Below are 19,204 nucleotides of genomic sequence, written 5' to 3'. Positions count from 1 at the left end.
AGGGCTGCACAATGAATCATTTTGAATCAAAATTGCAATTTGCACTAATGGAATAAGCTAATCACAAAGGCTGCAATTAATTGCAGTCAAAAAAATGTGCAGCTTGCAACTCTCAGATCAGAAGTGGACCAGATTAAAGTGAAATCTGGAATATTGGAATAACTTTATATAACAAAAACAAGCAGCCCTATTCAGGAGGTAGCCTGTCGACAGTATTGTTTGTTTTTTTTAGCTGAACCTCCATAATTCTACTTCACTAGGTGGGAAACTCAAAGGGCCTCATGTGGCCAGGCCCTGACATCCTTGAGTCTTATCTCCACAAGAGAAATGTGCAGATCTCCAGCCTGCTGCAGAAGCTCCAGGGCAGCATGTCCTTTAAGCGGCCCGAGCCTGGCCAGGTCAGCTTCCAGTACAGCCTCCGTGCCCAGGGGGAGAGAAGAAAGAAGCAGGCAAAGAACCAAAAGGCATCCAAGCCCAAATTACCTCATATCCTAACAAAAATGGCACAATTGATTGCATAGAGACAAATGGATTCATTTAAGAAATAAAAGCAGAAATACAATGCAAGGTATTAATGTTGTTCATTAAAAGTCCATTAGAACCTTGGCTCTGTTATTTCCAAGTCGATTTTGTGCATTGTATAAGTGAGCAGTGATGTTTTAATCTGTTTTATACAGTATGATCTTGGAGGTTTCTTTATATACCCTGCTGTGTGTGAGCAGTGACAGAAATAATGGGGAAAATGCCTTTTGGAAATGTTAAATAAATCTGTTACTTTATTGAAAGTTAAGTACAACAATCAGTACCATGGTGGTATCTTGAGAGAATGATTCTGTAACATCTTGCCAGTGCAAAGTAAGCCCCCTTCATGCCTTATAGTAGAATAAAGTTTCATATACAAAAAGAAAATGGTACAAAACATAAGATTTTCCCCAATTTACATATTTTGCCTGAATACACATTACTGACAGGGAGGGCTGGTGGAATTACATGAACGTTGAAGCTGACTTCCTAGAAAACAGGGAACACGTCCTCCTGAGAACTGGATGGAGGAGGTTTTGTGAAATAGTGGGAACAAGAGACAAAAACTCTGTCAGCAAGTTTTACAAAAAAAAGGTTTCGGCTTGTAGCTGAGGTGTTTGTCAGGAAGATGGAATGGATCTCGAAGGAGTGCAATGATATTTTTCATAGTCTTCGAAATTCACACACTCTGCTTCAGCTGCAAATTTAATTCCCATATTCGAAACTTCAATTTCTTAAAAGTGCTTAATGCTTCACCATTGTGATAGGGATGATAGATATAAACTTCTTACTTCATGTTGATTTATACCATGGTTGTGTAGTATTGCTCTAAAGTATCTTAATGTTATCTTAATGTATATATGTATTTTGAAAGCTTTATCTGCTAGTGGGGACACACACACATATACATATATATGTATAGTCACAGCATATCTGATTTGCCATATTTGTCCATTGAAGTCCATGAGTTAGTCCATGAATGTTCTCCCTTTGCCAGGATTTCCAGGAGAGGTACTATAAGTCCCTCTGAAAGTGTTCTATTTAAAGACACTTCTAAAGCCTGACTGTTCATGGCATGCTAACAAAACAACTGACTGATGGCTTAATGGGCACTTGGAGGCCAGGCCTTCCTAATTGCAGGTGGCTCTCCCCTTAGAAAAGCTATCTTTATGCCATGCCTTTCTGTCTTTACTCCATTACAGACAAAGCAAGTCCCCTGCACACTGGAAACCTGTACAGTTCTCTATACTAGTCCTTATAAAGGAGACAGCTCGTGCCAGAAAAGCTCCTGCAAATTGGGCTACCAAGGCCCAAAGCAAGACCTCCAGCTTTATCGTAAAGATACAGTATGTCAAACATATAGTCTGAGCGCTCTGAGCACTGTAACCCACACCACACCACACCACAGACGTATCCCAAGACCAATACAAGCCCAACATACACTCAGTTCCTTATTAAAACTGCACTAGATTGTTATAAAATACAAGTCATTCCAGAACATATACATATATATATTAAAACAAATATCTGATTTCCAGGCAGAAGCACTGTTAGGGAATTGTATGTGTCATCTCTTGCATCATCTTTGGCAAGCCGAGCTCCGTAACGCCAACTCGTTTCCCCAGACTCTCCCCTCACCATTGGCTCCCTGCAGCCTCCTTGGCTATGCTTCCTGCCAGCTTGGCTACGCTTGGCTCGGCGCTCCGCTGCTGCCGCCGTCATCGTCGCCACCACCACTGCTTGTGCTCCACGCTGCTGGGGGGGCCGCCGGGGGGGGGGTGGGGGTCTGAGGAGGGGGGTGCGCTGGAGTGGAGTGGTGTGGCAAAAAAGAAATCTGCCATCGCAGCGCTGCCTCATGGGAACTCCACTCGGCCAGGCTCGTCGGGCCGGCCGCACCTGGGCACTACTTATTTACAGAGAGCAGCAGGTTGATCTGGAAGGACCCAAACACATGGTGCGAGAGATGAGACTTCATTTGCAATTCCACTGCTCCTACTTCCCCTATCGCCGTAATCCCTATGTGTGCAGCCATCTGGCCGGGCCGTGTGCGCGATGCTGCCTGCCATCACGTGCCCGTGGCCAGGGGACCTTACCTGCTCCATGGAGGGGCAGGCGATGATCTGGAGGTCCTCTCCACTGTACTCTTCCTGCAACAAGGCATGCAGTCTCTGGAACACCTGCTGAATGTTATTCTATATGGACAAAAAGCAAAGAGACATTCAGAGAGCCTGGAAGATGGCAGCGTATACAGAAGAGCATCCACACATCCTCCCCTTTTATAGAGAGCTGCCAAAAGTCTTGTATAGAAGAGAATCAATTTCTGTCTCGCATAACAAAAAAGAAAGTTGGGAGGGAACGCAAATGGGAAGTGGCACCAGGCAGTCCGTTCACAGTGTGAAAGCAGGCACTTCAACCCCGACTAGCCCCGACACGGCAAATGGGTAGTGACACGGACTGGGGAGGACGAGGATGTAACAGTTGTGCCCACCCACCCTGACAGGCTTGAAGAGGATGAACTCCGTGTCTCTGTTGGCCAAGTACAAAGACATGCTCTGCAGCGTGCCGGGCAGCTTGCTCTTTATCACCCGGTACATATCCATCACCAGGTCGTGGATCTTGGCTGTTTGACAAGAGAAACACAAAAATTCAGAGGCACTCACACATTAAACCCCGGTATGCCCGCATAAGCTGTCTGATGCTACTTTTTTTTTGTGTCATAGTGGGGCGGAGGGCGGTGTTGGAGCGGATCTGAGCCTGTCTCCTTGCGGCGTGAGGCTGATGGGAGCTGACTCACCCGGCTGAGCCCAGGACTGCTGGGATAGGTTGTACGTGGGCCCTCCCTGGACAGCCATTGTTTTCAGAGCCGACACCTGGAAAAGCACAGTGACAAGCCTGTAGTAGCCTCAGGGAGAGGAAACCTCACGTCACATTCGGTCAGGTGCCCTGTTTAATGTGTGTAGCGCTTGATTTATCAGAGTGACCAATCACATAAAAACTACCCTGCTCACATAAAACACAAAACGTGACAGTACTGCAACACACATGAGCGGTGACTGCTCCTTGCGGTTTAATCAGACTGACTTACCAAAAACTAAACACATATTTTATTTATGAAATACTGCTCAACAGTGTGACTAGTGCTTTCCTGCAGCAGCTACTGCTCTCAGTATGCCGTGCTATGCAGGAGACAGTGTCCCTATTGAGAGGCCCTGGAAAGCGTGGCTGGGGAGTGTGTGTGAGCGGTAAACAGCGTCTCGGCTGCAGCCCAGCCCTGGATGTGGCGGCGCTCCAGACTCACCTTGGTGAGGAACTCCTCCAGATTCCCCACAAAGATGCCAGTCTGCTGCTGAATGAACTGCTCGCAGCTGGACTTGAGGTGCCGGTCCACGTCTTTCTTCGAGTCGATGTAGTGCTCCTTTATTTCGGGGGTACCCTGAGGAGACAACGCCGCATGTGTGACAGCAGGCATAGCGAGAGGCAATCAAGCACAGCATGCATAATAAATCGTCCTGGGTGCACTGCTGGCTAAATTATTAAGCTTTTCCTGCCTCCTCAACCCCAAAACAGGAAAAGATACACAAGGAAAAAAAAAAAAAAAAAAAAAGAGAAATAATTTACCTCCAACAGAAATTCCAGGATGGCATTGTGACTGTTGAATCTGAAAAACTTGGGGACAGCCCTGGGGTTCAGGATTTTGAATGCAGCATCTAACAAAAGAAGACAGTCTCACACACACACAAACACACAGGCACAATTCCCAAGCCAGTGCAGGACTAGACTGCCCTCTAGTGTCGGCTATAAAGCCGTCTCAACTGCATGTGTGGAAAGCCAAAAAAAAGTGTGAGGGGCAAACCTCTGGTCTTCTTTAGGTCAAGTGAAATCTCTTTGATGGCAAAGTCGGTGTGGAAGGGGGCTATCTGCTCACGCATGATGAGCAGGTGTTTAATCAAGAACAGCTGTCCGTCTATCTGCGTCTGCAGGGGGAGAAAGGAGCAGTCAGGTGTGGGTGCCAACTCACCTCCACACTCACCCGCACCACCTCACCACAGCTGTACCACCACAGACAACACACTCAAATCTCCATTCTAACCCTGAGTGCTGGTGTAACTGTAGCAGCCAGTCCCTGACTCATAGAGACGGATCTGGGCACACAGAATATACAAAGGTGCACTGCACTGTGGCTAAAGTCACCTCAGGGCTCTGAGGGGAAACACATGCTAGCACACTCTCAGCAGCAGCTCCCTCTCACTGTCTGTCTGTCTGTCTGTCTGTCTGTGCTGCGTGTCTGTGCTGTGGCAGGCAGGGCAGGGGGGGGGGGAGGGGTGAAGGATTTGTTAGACAGCCTCGCGCAGGGGCCTCCCTTTGATCCTGGAAAGCCATCCTGACATCTGGTTTGAAATTCATCACAATCCCCCTCCTGACGTGCTGGATCCAAGAGCACAGTGTATTTCCATGCCAGGTTAAGCAGACAGGGGGAATAAAGCACAATGGAGAGCCAGCAGAAGCAGAGCTCAGCCTCGCTGCCGTAAGAAATCACCGTGACTAATTCATGGCTAGGACGACGGCTTCTATTCTCAGCCCATGAGGGGAGGGGGAAAAAAAAAAAACTGTGTTTAATCTGTGCAGAGAAAAAATATCACCACCTTATCATTTTAAAAAAGTAATATCTGTTGTGCCCATAACATACGAGATAAATTACTGCCACATCTTCTAATGTGGTGGGAAATCAACCTGACACATGCAATTTAGGAAAGAGTAAATACTGTGTGTGTATGTGTGCGTGTGTGTGTGCGCGTGTGTGTGCACGTGTGTGTGCGTGTGTGTGTGTGCGTGTGTAAGAGGGAACAATGTATCCCTGAAAAGCAGTGTCCACCTTGTTCTTGAGGATGACATCGGAGGCTTTGAGGAGAGACTGGATGCAGGCTGATAAGGCTTCTTGAGATAAGCCCTGAAAGACCGCTCTCTGCACAAACACACACAAAAAAGAAATGGTGTCCTTCAAAGGGGCATTAAGACCTTGTGATAGAGACCATTACTCCGGAAAAGCTGAAACTCATCTGCAGTTGCCATGCACATAGATAGATGTTCCGGTGATTATTAAAAGAACGAGGACTGTCTGATCTGTGCACAAGCATAGCATCTGAACAGCACAAGTCAAAGCCCTTAGTCCCCAACACAGACACTTTTCCCATAATAAGCCACGAGACAATGTGTTGTGAAATAAAGACTAAATCCCCAATTTAGCTGGGGCAGCTACTTACATCTATGCAGCGGTAGAGCTTGGACAGGCAGACCAGAGTGCGCCGGACAGTGGGGTACCACATACCATGCAGATCCGCCGGCGAGATGGACGTCTGCAGCCGCGAGCCCTCTCCTCCACCTGTTAGGGGCAGCAACATCAAGGAAACACACGCATGAGGGCCGGGACTGAGCGAGGGCAGAGAGGAAAGACTGTAGCGGGAGAAGGGGCCAGTCCGGCAGAGAGCCAGCAGAACTCTCCATCGTCCTGGCATCCTCCTGCCTTTTGTCATTGTGACACACACACACACACACTAACCAGAGCTAATGGCCCTCTTGGCCTCGGGATCTTCGAGCTGCACGTCGGAGAACGAGGGTTCGGCCGACTGCGAGCGCAGCTGCTCCTCCTTCAGGCTCTGGGCGATTTTCTGAAACACCAACAACAACAACAAAATGGTAACGCAAATAAACAGCCGATTAAACGGAAAATAAACAAGCGATGAAATGAGAGCAAACAGCAGCGCACCTCCATCATCTCCAGCTTCTCGGGGTAGGCCAGGTCCCCGGGGGCGGGGTTGTAGCCGATAATGTCGGACTGGATGTAGATGTGGGTGCGGTAGACCAGCCGCTCCTGCACGTCCTCCAGCATCTGCTTCACTACCGCTTCAAAGGCCCCCAGCTGCCCCACTGTCCAGGGGACACAGCACAGCACACACAGTTCAGCCTGGCCTGCCAGTGGCCGCACACACACACACACACACACACTTGTGTGTGTTCTTGCAGTCACGCACACTCAAAACGCAGCAGGGATAGGCCCAGCGGTGGTCTCACACACACACAGTCACAACACAGCATGAGATGTAGCTCAGTCAGCCAGTGGCCACTCTCTCTCTCACACACACACACACACACACACACACACACACACACACACACACACACACACACACACACACACACACACACACACACACACACACACACACACACACACACACACACACACACACACACACACACACACACACACACACACACACACACACACACGCAAATCAGCTTGGCCTGCCAGTGGTTTCACACACACAAACTCAGAATAAGGTCAGCTTGCCAGTGGTCAGAAGCACACACAATACACACACACAAACACACACACACACACACACACACACACACACACACACACACACACACACACACACACACAAAGCAGTTTCACGCAAGCATATGCACACACGCACGCGCACGCGCACACACACACACACACACACACACACACACACACACACACACACACAATAAACAGTTTCACGCAAGCATATGCACCGCACCATGGTCAGTTCAGGGCAAGAGATTATAAAAAGACTGACAGGAGAACGGCATGGCAACTAGGTCATCACAACTGGGTCACACTCAGTGTTACATTGTGCATGATGTCTTGACATTTGACAAAACCAACAGTCAGACATTTTCTGATTACAGAGAGAAACATCTGTGTCCATATTTAGGTATCCTGTTGACATCCTGTTCATGGCATGTGCGAGTGTGTGTGTGAGGGTGTGTGTTAGGGCTGTCACTTTTGTGAAAAAATCCCGTTCTATTTGACACATAAGTGTTCATTGAATCGATTGTAATTAGGGGTGAACGATTTTGGAAAAAAATCGAATTGCGATTTTTCTCACCAATATTGCGATTGCGATGCGATATGCGATTATTTTTAAGCTCTTTATCTTCTGTCTTATTCAACAAAGACAAGCAATATATTATTCTATAGTATGACTAACACAAAATTAGATAAGTTAAACATAAACTGTTCATTCCTGGAACCCAGGCCTATGTTATGATGGCATTAGGTCATTGAATAAGATTGATGAATGAAATATTTTTTATTTAACTACTTTAATCACATTAGTAGACCTATATTTGTTGAACTTCCAGCCTTGTAAACATTTAATGATTCTGATTCGTTTCTATTTCATGTAGATATGACCTTCTTTCGTTAGTTAACAAATAGGTCTACATGTAGTGGCACTGACACGGCTTCTCCTTGTCCTGTGCTCTCCATACACGCACGCACGCACGCACGCACGCACGCACGAGACAAAACTCTTTAAACAGGCAAAGTTATCAGCAGTTAGCAGCATGTATGTAGCCTAGAGCCTTAGCTGGTAAGCTAATGTTAGAACAGCTGGGATAACATTATGCATCAATTTATTTACCTGTGAGATGAAATGTTTGTGCCGCCAACCCCCTTGGATATCGCAAATGCCCCCACTGTCACTGTACTCCAGTAAACAAAGTCCCCAGTGCACAGGTGCACTGTGCAGCCTAAACAGTCGTGGAGTTTTAATCGTCAGCTGGACAAGTGAACGAAGTTACCAGCCAGAGTAGCAGAACAGGGGAATTATAAACTAGAACCAGGGACATGGTAGGTTCGAGCAAAAGGTAATGAAGAGGTTTATTTTTAACCAAAGTAGCTCTACTGATCAGACCTTTCTTGACACTGTTAGCTGGTCCTCTTGTTTACGTTTTTTGCTTCTTCAGTGGTCGGTGAGAAGAGTCGGTGGCACGTCGGCAAGCGCAATGCGTTTTGGTGACGTCACATATTACAAATCGCAGCCTTTGCGGTTTGAAAATCGTGTTTCATCATATCGCGATATTATCGCAAATGCAATAAATCGTTCAGCCCTAATTGTAATATCGATTTTCTTTGTCTAAAGACGTTTCCATTTTCAACGCCAAATATAGGCCAATCCACGGACAACTAACAGGCATTAGGAGGAACGTAAAGAGGGCGCACAAGCCAGCAATATTTCTGATTATTGGCGTAAAGTTTTGTGCACAATGACAAACAGTAGTGCAACATTCTCGAAAAACAATAAGCAGAGTGGACTGCCATAATATCAGTGAAAAACATTACTGCAGGCTTCAACGTGGCTGTTTACGATTAAAAATGTCAAACAAATTTCGCCTACGTAGGAACTAACGACTGCACAGTTTGCATACCGCTTTGTCCTTCTCCATAGTTTGATCTACCCAAAACCCGAAGTGCTTCCATATCGAACTCCTCAAGTTAGGGCTTATCACTCGTCTCTCTCATGTCGCACAGGTTGATCGCGTTGTCCTCCATTTTTTGGGCAAAACACCATCAGCACAGCAGCCGATTGAAACAGCTGTTTCCGGTGCGTAAAATTGGTGGGAATTTTCTTTTTAGCTTTCGCAATGCCTACTGCACTTTCGGAATTCTTTATTTTCTTTTTCTGCTTGTTTGTGGGTTTTGTGGGCTTGTTTGTATCTTTTTTATTTGTTTAATTCGTTGAAAATGAAGTGTACATATTTGGTTAAAATCGATTCCCTATTTTAGTTTTCGAAACTTGTGTTGGTTGGTCCAATCGATTTTCGAACGTAAAGTGACAGCCTGAGTGTGTGTGTGTGTGTGTCTGTGTGTGCTAGTACAGTGTGTTACCATTGTTGTGGACATGGTCCTCCAGCATTTCGTTCTTGAGGATGCTACAGAGCTCGGAGAGCGTCTCCAGGTGGATGACGTGGATGATAAGCGGCCGCAACACATCATATAGGGAGAGGCACAGCTTCTCCAGCAGCTCACTGTGAGAACACAGCACAACAAGCAACCAGCCATCAGCACTGAGCAACAAGACCAAGACGCTCCCATGGGGGCTGGTTTACTAGATAGCACAACGAATTCTGAACGGAACCGGTTCAAGAACACATTCTCTATCGGCCGAAAAACGCCTAGTGTGGCCAACTCATCACACCTGTATATCAGGTAGTGATTAGACACTCATCTAATGAGCATAATCATGAACTGCTCACTCAGTGAAAAATGTCAACGGTTGACAGACTAGTGGAAAAGACACTGTTTGACTTACTCTAATTTTGACGTAGGTTTGGAGAAAAACTCGTTATAAAGCTGGTGTTCATCCTGACAAACGTGAACCATAAAGGCACAGCCACTGCGCACCTGGAGGAAGAACACCAACATCACCACAATATTGGTCAAAATGTTGTATTATGAGGAATAAAATCAATGATACATGATAACGTGTGAGAGCTCTGTAGTCTGAAGGGTGATACCAGGGCACAGTGGTCCTTGTTGTTCTGGCTGGTTAGGTCAGTGATGGTGGAGGCGATGCAGGGACTCAGCAAGAGTTCTCTTTGGTCCAGGTAACACTGGTGGATTTCATCCAGCAACTGGTGGTATCTGTGCAGGGCAAGGTACATTACAGTCTTCTCATGGAGCTCAAGAGACACGAGAGAATCACTACAGTAGCACTTGTTCAATTTAATTTAATTCAGCTTACTCTGGAATCTTCTCTGACCGCTTTTCTACTTGTTCTATTAATGTCTGAAAAAACAAGAAAAACAAGTAAACATTCTGTGTGGAGAATGCAAAACATTTGCTATGTTCACCAGATTATGCACACTTGTTTTGTCTAATCTGCCCACATAAATGTAAACAGATTCTGAACAAGAACATAAACATTACCCTGACTTTTGGAGCGGCAGCTCTGAACTTCACATAGTACAGTGTAAAAGCATTATCTGCATTGGCTGTTCCCAATGGATCCTAAGAAGAGAGAGAGGATTATTAACTGAAACATACAAAGCACCACAGCACTTCAGAACGGTTCCTCAGGTGGCATAGTTATACTTCTCAGAGATAATATTAGCATCCATACCCTTTTTGTGAGCTGACTAGTAAGGTTCTGCATGGTGTTCACAGTATGGGTCTTCATGAGGTGCATAGCTCTTGAGAGACATTGTTTGAACTTGGTGAGATACACAGGATAGTCCTTGAAATTTGGCTGAATCGTAAACAAAGAGAAGAATGAATATTACATTAGTGCATGCTCAATCTCTAACATTCATCCAACCCTGAAGCCAAACTCTCTGCCAGTAGGCTGAAGCAAACATAAAAAGCCACTCTTACATATCCAGAAATGGGAAAAAAGACAGTCCACATATATACTTACATGCGAAGAGACATATTCGATGCAGTCGTCCAGCTTAGAAAGCACTGGAATAAATTCTTCACTGTTCACTGAGAGGGTAGGGGAATTTAATTTCTGAGGAGATAAAGAGAGTTGGTGACAATTTGCAGAGTGTGCTGGCACACTGAAAAAAAGGACCCAAAATAGTAACTGAATCCTACCGTATTTATGTTTTCCAACTCATTGAAATAGGACAGCTTTTGCTGAATGCTCTCTGCCAAGTCCACAAGTTCAGACTGAGAAACAAGACAAATTAGGATTTAATTGGCAGAATGCTGAAAAAGCAAGAACTGGTCTCACTGTCTGTTTAAGTCACCAATGAAATCCAGCACACATTCTCAGTAACCTGCTCTCTAACCTGCTCTTTCAGTAGCTGCTCACAGGCCTCGTGCAAAGTGCCTGTTTTGGTGGACACAAACAGATACTGCTTCTGTAGCGAGTCCAAGTGCTGCAGTGCTTCATTCACATCATTCAAAATGGAGTCACAGTGTTCCTGATAGCCATTCAGACTGTCTCGTGTTTTTCTGCCAGAGGGAATAAAAAATAAGACACTTTGTGAATATTTTTATGGGAGAGACCTGCTCTACAAAGCCAAAACCCAGATATCATTCCCTGAGTTTAAGCACTAACTTAGATAGTGTAAAGTGCAGATCAACGGCCTTGTGCTTACTCATTCATGTTAAGTAAACGTCTGGGCTTTACACATTTTGCAAAACATTATAGAAGCATACAGTAGAATGACCAATCATGCAAGAATGTCATGCTGACAAGAGACTTCCCCAAACCTGTATTTAGCTCCTTCATCCTGATCCATTTGAACTTGTAACTTGGAGAACCAAGAGAAAAACTGTAGAGCAGATAAGAGATACAACGTTGTTGTCATTAGACAAGGACACTCAACACATCAAAAAATGTAAGTGAGTCAGTGGAATGATGGGGGTACATGTAAATGAGCGGCTAACCTGTTGCGCTGTCTCTATTCTCTCATTTTCGAGGTCCAGCGCTTGGAAGCCCTTCAGCAGCACATCCTCCGTAGATGCTGGCACTGTTGTTGTAAAGGTGGTACGCAAAGAGCGTGAGGTCAGGCTGCAGAGGTCCTCGATAGGCAACTACATGAAACGAACAAGGGATCAAAATGTGACATACATAGTATGCACTGGCAACTGGCAACATAACTTCAGACATAAACACTCTTGTTCCTTAAAGCTAAATTGAAACGTAAGTCTGTTAGACAGCTAATACACAACTGAACTTGACTAGCTTGTTGACAGATTTATCAGCTAACGTTATCCTCTCACCTCATTCTATACTATCAAATAGCAACCCATTACTCGAACCACGAATCAATTTCATGCTTGATTTCGCTAATTAACGACATGGAACATAAGGACATGCGCGGAATTGGGAGTTTATATTCTTACAAATGGCTAGTCAGCTAGCGACGTGGCAAGTCGATTAGGCTACTACAGCAACTTTGTTAGCTTGCTAGCTCGCTAGCTAGCTAGCGCTAACCGGGTAGACATAACATAGCAATGAAAGAGCAGAGCTAGTAAGTCAGTTAGCCAGCCAGCTGGCAAGCTACTTTACTCATTGAAAATCACTGTAGCTGGATGCAGTCGAAAGCACCCTCTGTTTGTATGACAATAGTGCAGATGGGTGTATGCAACCTTTCTATGAAAACTTAACATGATATGTCAACTGTCCTATAATTTATGACAGACCATCAACTCACAAGAGAAAAGGTAACGTTATTAAAGTATGCAGCAGGATAACTAGTGCTAGCAATGTAACGTTAGCAAGTTAGCATGCACTCACCTCAGATGGAATGGGAAGTGTTTCAGCTGCAGTACGAATTTCCAAAATCGAGTCTGTTTGTTTTTCTGTTAACGGCGCCATGGGATCAGTCCGTCGGTCCCACAATGACAATTTTTCACGGGTTTCTTTGTCAGTTAAATCTAGGAGAGACTGTTCCATGGATGCCATCGTCTCTATCAACATTTAACGTCATCACACACACCAGTTCCTGTTCCTGAAGTTCCCCGTGATATGTTGTCGTCATAGACAGTAAAGGGTTGTCGTACACTCCTCTACCTCAGTACGTACTTTTGTGGTATTTATCGTGGCTGGCCGTTAGGGGTTACCCTTGTTCCATGCTCTTCCATCCAAGTAGGCCTGTGATTTTTCGGATGATGACTTACCAGTCTTTTACCAAACGTACTTTTTCGTTGTGAGCCTTTCTTTCTTTCATGTCCGGAAGGAAGTCTTTGGAAAGCTTACTTTAAATTCCAGCACCTCAACCATCACATAATGCTGTGTTTTTTGTCTTTTGATCAGATTGATACAAATTCAGCAACTGTATGGGATTACTAAATTAGTTGATTTGATAAGTGTAAATGGCAGTCACCTTAGTCTAGGCTACAGGAGGCTGTAGATTCCTACAACATTTGTTTCTCACAAATTAGTGTCTGGAGTGAGTTCGTGATGAGATGTCTTCAGGATGGAGGCTTGCATACAAATCTCCAAAAGTGGTCCACAGACCATCAGTGGAGGGATGCCCTCCCTTGGGGTTATTGCTGCTATATGTTTTGACATTTTGCAATAGACTGACTGGCACCCCTTTTCTACGCTTCTGTGAGTGACTGTTTTTGCCCTGAGAAGACTCTGACAAAGGATGTTTTTCTGTTTTCTAAAGCTCTATTTTGTTGTGGGAAGGCTACCGGTAGGGTAGGTGCAGGAGTGTCAAAAAAGCAAAGATGTGGACATGCTGCTGGCCATCTTTTCATTCAACAGGGAATGTTGTTTTATTTTGGGAGAAATGGTGTGTTGTCAACACAATAGGCTATTCCGTGTTTTTAAAAGTCAACATTTGTTTGTGTCTTTCTTTCTTTGATTCTTTCTTTTCCCATTTAGACTAACATGCTATAAGGTCAGATTTTTACACCGTGTTGATCAAGAATGGAATGGCTGTGAGGCAAACTAGGTCTCACGGAAAGACATTCAATATAACTGTCCTCAGGGCCAAAAATGATGATCTGCTCTGAACCGTGGGGCTGTTGGCCTAACAAATGGGAACAGAGCTCAATTGATTTTTTGGAGTCATATCCCTGGGCTAGGTTATATATAGGCTACCATAGAAGCTCATATTTAGCAGTAAGTGTGGTGTATGTCACTTTTATTCACTATCTTAAACAATCCTTTAATTTAGCTGAATATATTTTGTGCATGCAGACCACTAGCCACAGAACAGTGCTGAGAAATAAAATATGTTTTTACAAATAACATAGAAAGTTCAGGCAGTACATTATTACTCTATGCTATTTTGCTGTCACTGTCAGCCTGCAATTAACCAGCAAACATTAATTGGGACTGAATAGTTGATTAGTTTATCAAATGTTTTTTCTTGTTTTTAGAATGATTGATTTTTAGGTATTTATTTCAGACACACAAGCACACTTGCACTTTAGTGTTATTATTACTCATGTGCATGGAGCTGCATATTTTTGTGAAATGGAAGCTTGTGTCAAGAGTAGCTTAGATGATGTTCAAACTGAGAGGTGACATTATTCTGTCAAATAAACAAACACATTATCCTATATTGAATTTAAAATAATAATAATAATAATAATAATAATAATAAGTCAGTGCCCATGCAGACAGATCTGTGTGACATCATGCCACAAGGGGAATCTGTGTGCTCTAGTGCACCGTCATGATCTATGTCTAAGGGGCAAGTGAAGGCGAGGTCAGCGTGAGGTCAGCCATGTTTGGGCTCACACTGTTGAAAGAGACCGAGGAGTCCCCCAGCTATGACACAAAAGCACAAAAAACGGAGATGTCACAAAGAATCTTGTCAGTCTCCTGTATAGGTGTATGCTGTCTGAGTGTCCTACTGAATCCCAGTTTGACATACTTTTTTTAACTCTTTACTAACAAATATATTCTTTGTGTATGTATTTGTGTATTTATTACACACATACTCCGCCCTATAGAAGAAATATTAAGAACTGTTATCAGAAGTCCAAAAACAAAGTAGACTATAACTCATACTTGAAAGCGAAATTTTAATAGTGCAATATTTTTGATTTCAAGAATTAGCTGCAATAAGTGACATGTGTGGAAAGCCTAATACGGTCATATTTTTCTGTCATCTCTTTTACTAACACAGTTTAACATAATCTGTTATCAGGATTTTAAAATGAATGTGAACTGTTCCAATATAAAACTACCAAATGACAAACTGTGACTTTCAAGCTGAGTTAAAAAAATTATTATCACCTGAGTCCAAAATGAATAAAGAGAGTTCATTTGACACTTCATTTTTTACATACAGAAGCTGCTGTTGCAATAGTCATGACTTTAGTGATAGTTTTGTAGAGATGAAGACGTGTGCCACAACTGTAGAAGTAGCCCATAAACACAGGACCATGGATAAACAAACAGACAAAATCATGTGAATGTGAGAGACAAATAAAAGCATCTCATTAGTGATTTCACATTAGCTGACTTGAATAGAGCTATGCAAAATGCCTTCCTTGGGGCTGAAATAAGCTAAGCATAAACACAGAAGATGTGCAAAGCAAAAAGCAAAACAAAACAATTTCTAAGTGTAATTGCTTGTTTTTCCATTTAAATAAATAATATTCTCTACAGAAACTAATGAACCATAGGAGTATGATTTAGGAATGATTGAAATAAAGGCTTTGTTTATTTTCATCATCTACTTTGTACAGCTGGAGGGCCATCAGTCTTTTCTGTGGTGAGTGAAGCACACAGTCTTTTTGTGCAAGAGCATTCAGTGAGTTGGGTGCTGGAGACTTCTGGATCTTTTCTTAGTCCTGAGAATCTGTCGTCTCCAGGTGGTCGGGAATGGGCAGCCCCGTGAGAACAGTCAAACACTTGTTCCACACGTTGAAGACGGGACACACCGGCTGAATGAAGGAGATGTCGTAGGTGTAGAGGTGGTGGGAGCCCACGGCGTCGTAGAAGGACAAGTAGCCGGCGTCGTAGTCCAGCAGCACGCCCAGACGGCGCAGGTGTGGGGACGGCTCGATGGGCATCTCTTTACTGTTGTGTCGCACTACCCAGGCGTTGTTGCAGCGGCACAGCACCCACGTGGCAGAGTTCTTGCCAATCCACTCGTGCTTAGGGGCAGACTTGTATGCAATGCCCACAGCAAACCTGGGGAAAGAATTGAATTTAAATATGATGAAATAACTCATGACAAATAAATATGACACATCATGGAAAACATTAATAGCTACATTAAGATTTATTCCATTCTATTCTATTCTATTTTGCAGGATTGCAACAAATTTCCCTCCTGTTAAATTCGTGGTCAAATGTGACCGATTGACAATTCTTTTCCCTCAAAAAAAATGAATGGGTGAGCAAATTGTCAGTGTATAAAATTGAGCCCAGGCACAAACCAATTGATCAGATGGACTGTATGTGTGCTTCTGTACATTAAAACACACACACAAACACACCCTCACTCCCCCTCTTTGCTTCTATGCCAGCCCCCACTGGAACCACTCCCCAATAGAATCTTCCCCTATTCTAAATTGCATGAGCTCAGGTCAATGAGGCCTGCAGGCCATAAATAGCAAATGAAAGTTCAAAACTGGAAATATCCAATAGGGTATAAGTTGGTACAAAGGTCCATCACAACATCAGATGATAATAAATGTCTTACTATGGATTTATAATAAGTTATAATGCTGTGGTCATTTTTGACCGGGAACACAAAACTAGTAAACATAAAACGAACACAACAGGAGGACTAACTGGGTCACAAAAAATGCCCCCTTGACTAGATAACGCTCCTACCATGTGCTCCCTCCAATCAGAGCCTCCCAGTAGTGGCGGCCACTGTCAATGTAGACATTTCCTGTGACTCCGTAGCTTCCCTGGCTGCTGAACCGGTCTTGACTGTGGCTCTTCTTTGACGACGTCTCGTCCCTCTCCACCGTCAGGCTGTCATGGGACACCTTCAGCTTCTTGTGGGCAGACTTTGGGTCCAGTTTGAAGGGCTGGCCTGTGGAGGTGGACATCAGTGTCAAACCTTCACTATATCACTGTCTGCTGTGTCAGTCTGAGCTGCATGTGTTTTTAGTGCAGTGTGCAGACTCACTGTTGGTCTTGAGTTTGCCCGGCTCGCTGCTGCGGTTTCCTGCCTGGTTAATGGCCTTAACGATGAAGATGTACCTGGTGCCGCTCTGCAGGCCATGCACTGTGTAGTGGTTCTGCTTTATATTGGGCACAATCATCCAGCTGTCTGCTGAATTACACAGACCTGCAAAACAGAGCAATCCAACAAAGATGTTTAAAAAAGACAGAGTACCTCTCGGTGTAGACTTTGTGTTTGAGAGATCAAGATTATCTCTCAATATTTTAAGATGAGAGATCATCAGAGTCTGATAAGCCCCAAGATTCTTATGAATCGTGACTATAAACACTTTATCAACAAACCCATTGACGGACTTTTAGATGAATGGGTGAATGATGTTTTAGATGACTGGGTAAATTATGTTTCTGCTCCCTTTAAAAGCGAGTTTGTGCTGCATATTACATCAGAGGGTACTTCGGGCATTTGCGCTGAAATGTGCTTGACCACATGAAAGAACATTCCAGTGGTCATCGCTGTGACAAAGCTGTTATTTGCTCCCAGTGTTTGTGACCCATAAGTTGAAACAGTGCAATCAATCCAGTGTGGCTATGAAGCAGAATAGGGCAGAAGCTCGATTAAGCATGTCGAGGAGAGGCCTTTTTAAGAGCCTGCATGCGCCCAGTGATCTTTTCAGTCTGCAGGAAGAGCCGGGGGCTGAGGACTGCCCTTTCATTAGTCCAGGCATCATAACCCAGTCTGGGTCACAATATACGCCTCGGCCTCAGTCACATGTAAAGCAGACATTCATCATGCTCTACTCAGGACATTTCATTACTGTATTATAACTGGCCTGTATATCATTTTTTGGATATTAGATATTTGTTTTAGTTTAGTCGTTTCTTGAGATAATTCTCTTTAACATACAAAATTAAAAGATGTTTTAAAATACTGTACAATCAATTTTATGATGTTTTATATGATGCAATTTAATGTTAACAACAAGTATATAAGCAGTGCAACATGAACCCAGGTATGAATCATGGTTTACTTACTGACAACATTGGATTGTCCAGTAAAGATGGCATACTGCAGTTCATAGGAAACAACACTGAACTCATCGTCAGATGTCCAGTGGACAGTGATTGTGTCATGAGATGCCGTGCATAATTCCTCTCGGATTACAGGGGGATTGGGGGCTGGAACATGAAATAAAGAGAAACACTGATTTATTGTCATCTATAAAACAGACGGCATGTGCACGAAGCTGAAGTACACAGATGCTACCAGATGAAAAAGGCTTGCATACTATTGCACATTAAAACTAGGTTTCCAAAAAAACACTCCAGGCTCTCTCAGTTGAGATAAATATGACTGTGACTGCACACGCTGTGTGATGCAGTTAGTTGGCTGTCCCTTGAGTGAAGCAAGCTCCCACAACATAAAATGTAATACCCTGCAGACACAGCCTTATAGCAGCTGAAAACTACTGAAAACTTTCTGTTTTGAAACATTACTCTAAAACTTAAAAAACTGGAATGTAATCAGAGTAATTTTATTATGTGTTAGTTAGAGTCACCGGGGATAAAACACAGAAGCATCTTAATGCATCACGCGTGTGAGTTTTCATTTACTAAGGTGTAAATGTGCATATCTAGTCCCTCAACAAAGACAAATACCACATATTGTTATTTCATGGACAGTAAACTGACCTGTGAGATAATCCAAATTTTCCAGCATTTTCTTCTCCCGGGTGAAGTCTAATGTGAATGTGTCAAATGTGTCTTTCAGATTTATTTCTGGTATCAGGATTTGAGATGATGCTGTAGCCATAGAGACTCTGAAATATAAAAAGAGTGATATTTAAAGGTTACCCCAAATATTATGGTTATGAAAGATAGTGTAGCCCACAGTAGAGTCATTAGTGATCACGCAGGTAGAAAGGCTCCTCCTGGGTGCTCTTACCTCTCTGAGATGTTTTTGGCGGTCTGCAGGAAGCGAGCATGGTCTGTCTCCTTCAGGGTGTGATCAGCCTGAGTGATGAGAGAGGAGGATCTCTCTATGCACTGCTTGCAATTCGCTATCTGCTGTGCAAGTTTCCTCAGACGAACAACCTGAAATGAGGGGAAAACACAAGTTTCAATTATTATTAATTTCAATTCAGTTGTACCTATTGTAACGTCGGCGCAAAAAGACAGTGTTCGCGTTCTCCCGCGCAGGGGATCCTGGGATACGAGAGCGAACATTTGGGGGGTTTATGTCGTTATTCTCCTTAGTTTTGTGTGTAATGTTAGCGTCTTTATTGTAACATGTTTCCCTTTTAGTTCTC

At 43.8% G+C, this 19,204-nt stretch overlaps 2 protein-coding genes across 6 annotated transcripts in view; both read right to left on the bottom strand.

Moving 5' to 3' along the window:
- Nucleotides 1-758: 758 nt before the first annotated feature.
- Nucleotides 759-12,789, bottom strand: cog3 (component of oligomeric golgi complex 3). The gene is made up of 23 exons (XM_076263664.1): nt 12,588-12,789; nt 11,735-11,881; nt 11,558-11,619; nt 11,131-11,296; nt 10,934-11,008; nt 10,755-10,847; nt 10,461-10,586; nt 10,268-10,348; nt 10,083-10,126; nt 9,856-9,982; nt 9,651-9,742; nt 9,227-9,366; nt 6,287-6,447; nt 6,080-6,188; nt 5,784-5,902; nt 5,396-5,485; nt 4,376-4,496; nt 4,141-4,229; nt 3,821-3,955; nt 3,317-3,392; nt 3,015-3,142; nt 2,616-2,714; nt 759-2,455 (listed from the first exon to the last, which is right to left on the bottom strand). The coding sequence occupies exons 1-23, from the start codon at nt 12,768-12,770 to the stop codon at nt 2,426-2,428; spliced, it is 2,493 nt and encodes an 830-aa protein (XP_076119779.1). The 5' UTR covers nt 12,771-12,789; the 3' UTR covers nt 759-2,425.
- A 2,024-nt stretch (nt 12,790-14,813) lies between these two features.
- mid1 (midline 1) overlaps nt 14,814-19,204 on the bottom strand; it is a 31,856-nt gene continuing 27,465 nt past the window's right edge. For all 5 annotated transcript variants that reach the window (XM_076263661.1, XM_076263663.1, XM_076263659.1 and 2 more), the window contains exons 5-10: nt 18,841-18,989; nt 18,588-18,715; nt 17,931-18,074; nt 16,903-17,064; nt 16,599-16,806; nt 14,814-15,950 (exon numbers count right to left, since the gene is read on the bottom strand). In XM_076263661.1, the coding sequence (XP_076119776.1) occupies nt 15,602-15,950; nt 16,599-16,806; nt 16,903-17,064; nt 17,931-18,074; nt 18,588-18,715; nt 18,841-18,989 (1,140 nt within the window). In that variant the 3' untranslated portion in view covers nt 14,814-15,601. The remainder of the gene's footprint in view (nt 15,951-16,598; nt 16,807-16,902; nt 17,065-17,930; nt 18,075-18,587; nt 18,716-18,840; nt 18,990-19,204) is intronic.

The sequence above is a fragment of the Alosa pseudoharengus genome, unplaced genomic scaffold (assembly GCF_046254945.1).
Source record: "Alosa pseudoharengus isolate Yale_2024_CS ecotype anadromous, Long Island Sound unplaced genomic scaffold, YU_APseudo_1.1 YU_APseudo_1.1_scf_3, whole genome shotgun sequence".
Taxonomy (NCBI): domain Eukaryota; kingdom Metazoa; phylum Chordata; class Actinopteri; order Clupeiformes; family Clupeidae; genus Alosa; species Alosa pseudoharengus.
The sequence above is the reverse complement of the archived record's forward strand: the minus strand, read 5'-3'. Positions and strand labels throughout refer to the sequence as shown.

Bases quoted from the DNA above. Each gene is read 5' to 3' on its own strand.
- cog3 (XM_076263664.1), bottom strand. From the start codon at position 12,770: ATGTTGATAGAGACGATGGCATCCATGGAACAGTCTCTCCTAGATTTA. The intron at 10,127-10,267 runs GTAATGTTTATG...TTGTTTTTTCAG, and splicing joins CTGCCGCTCCAAAAGTCAGG to ACATTAATAGAACAAGTAGA. The intron at 4,497-5,395 runs GTGGACACTGCT...CTCCCCCTGCAG, and splicing joins ATGTCATCCTCAAGAACAAG to ACGCAGATAGACGGACAGCT.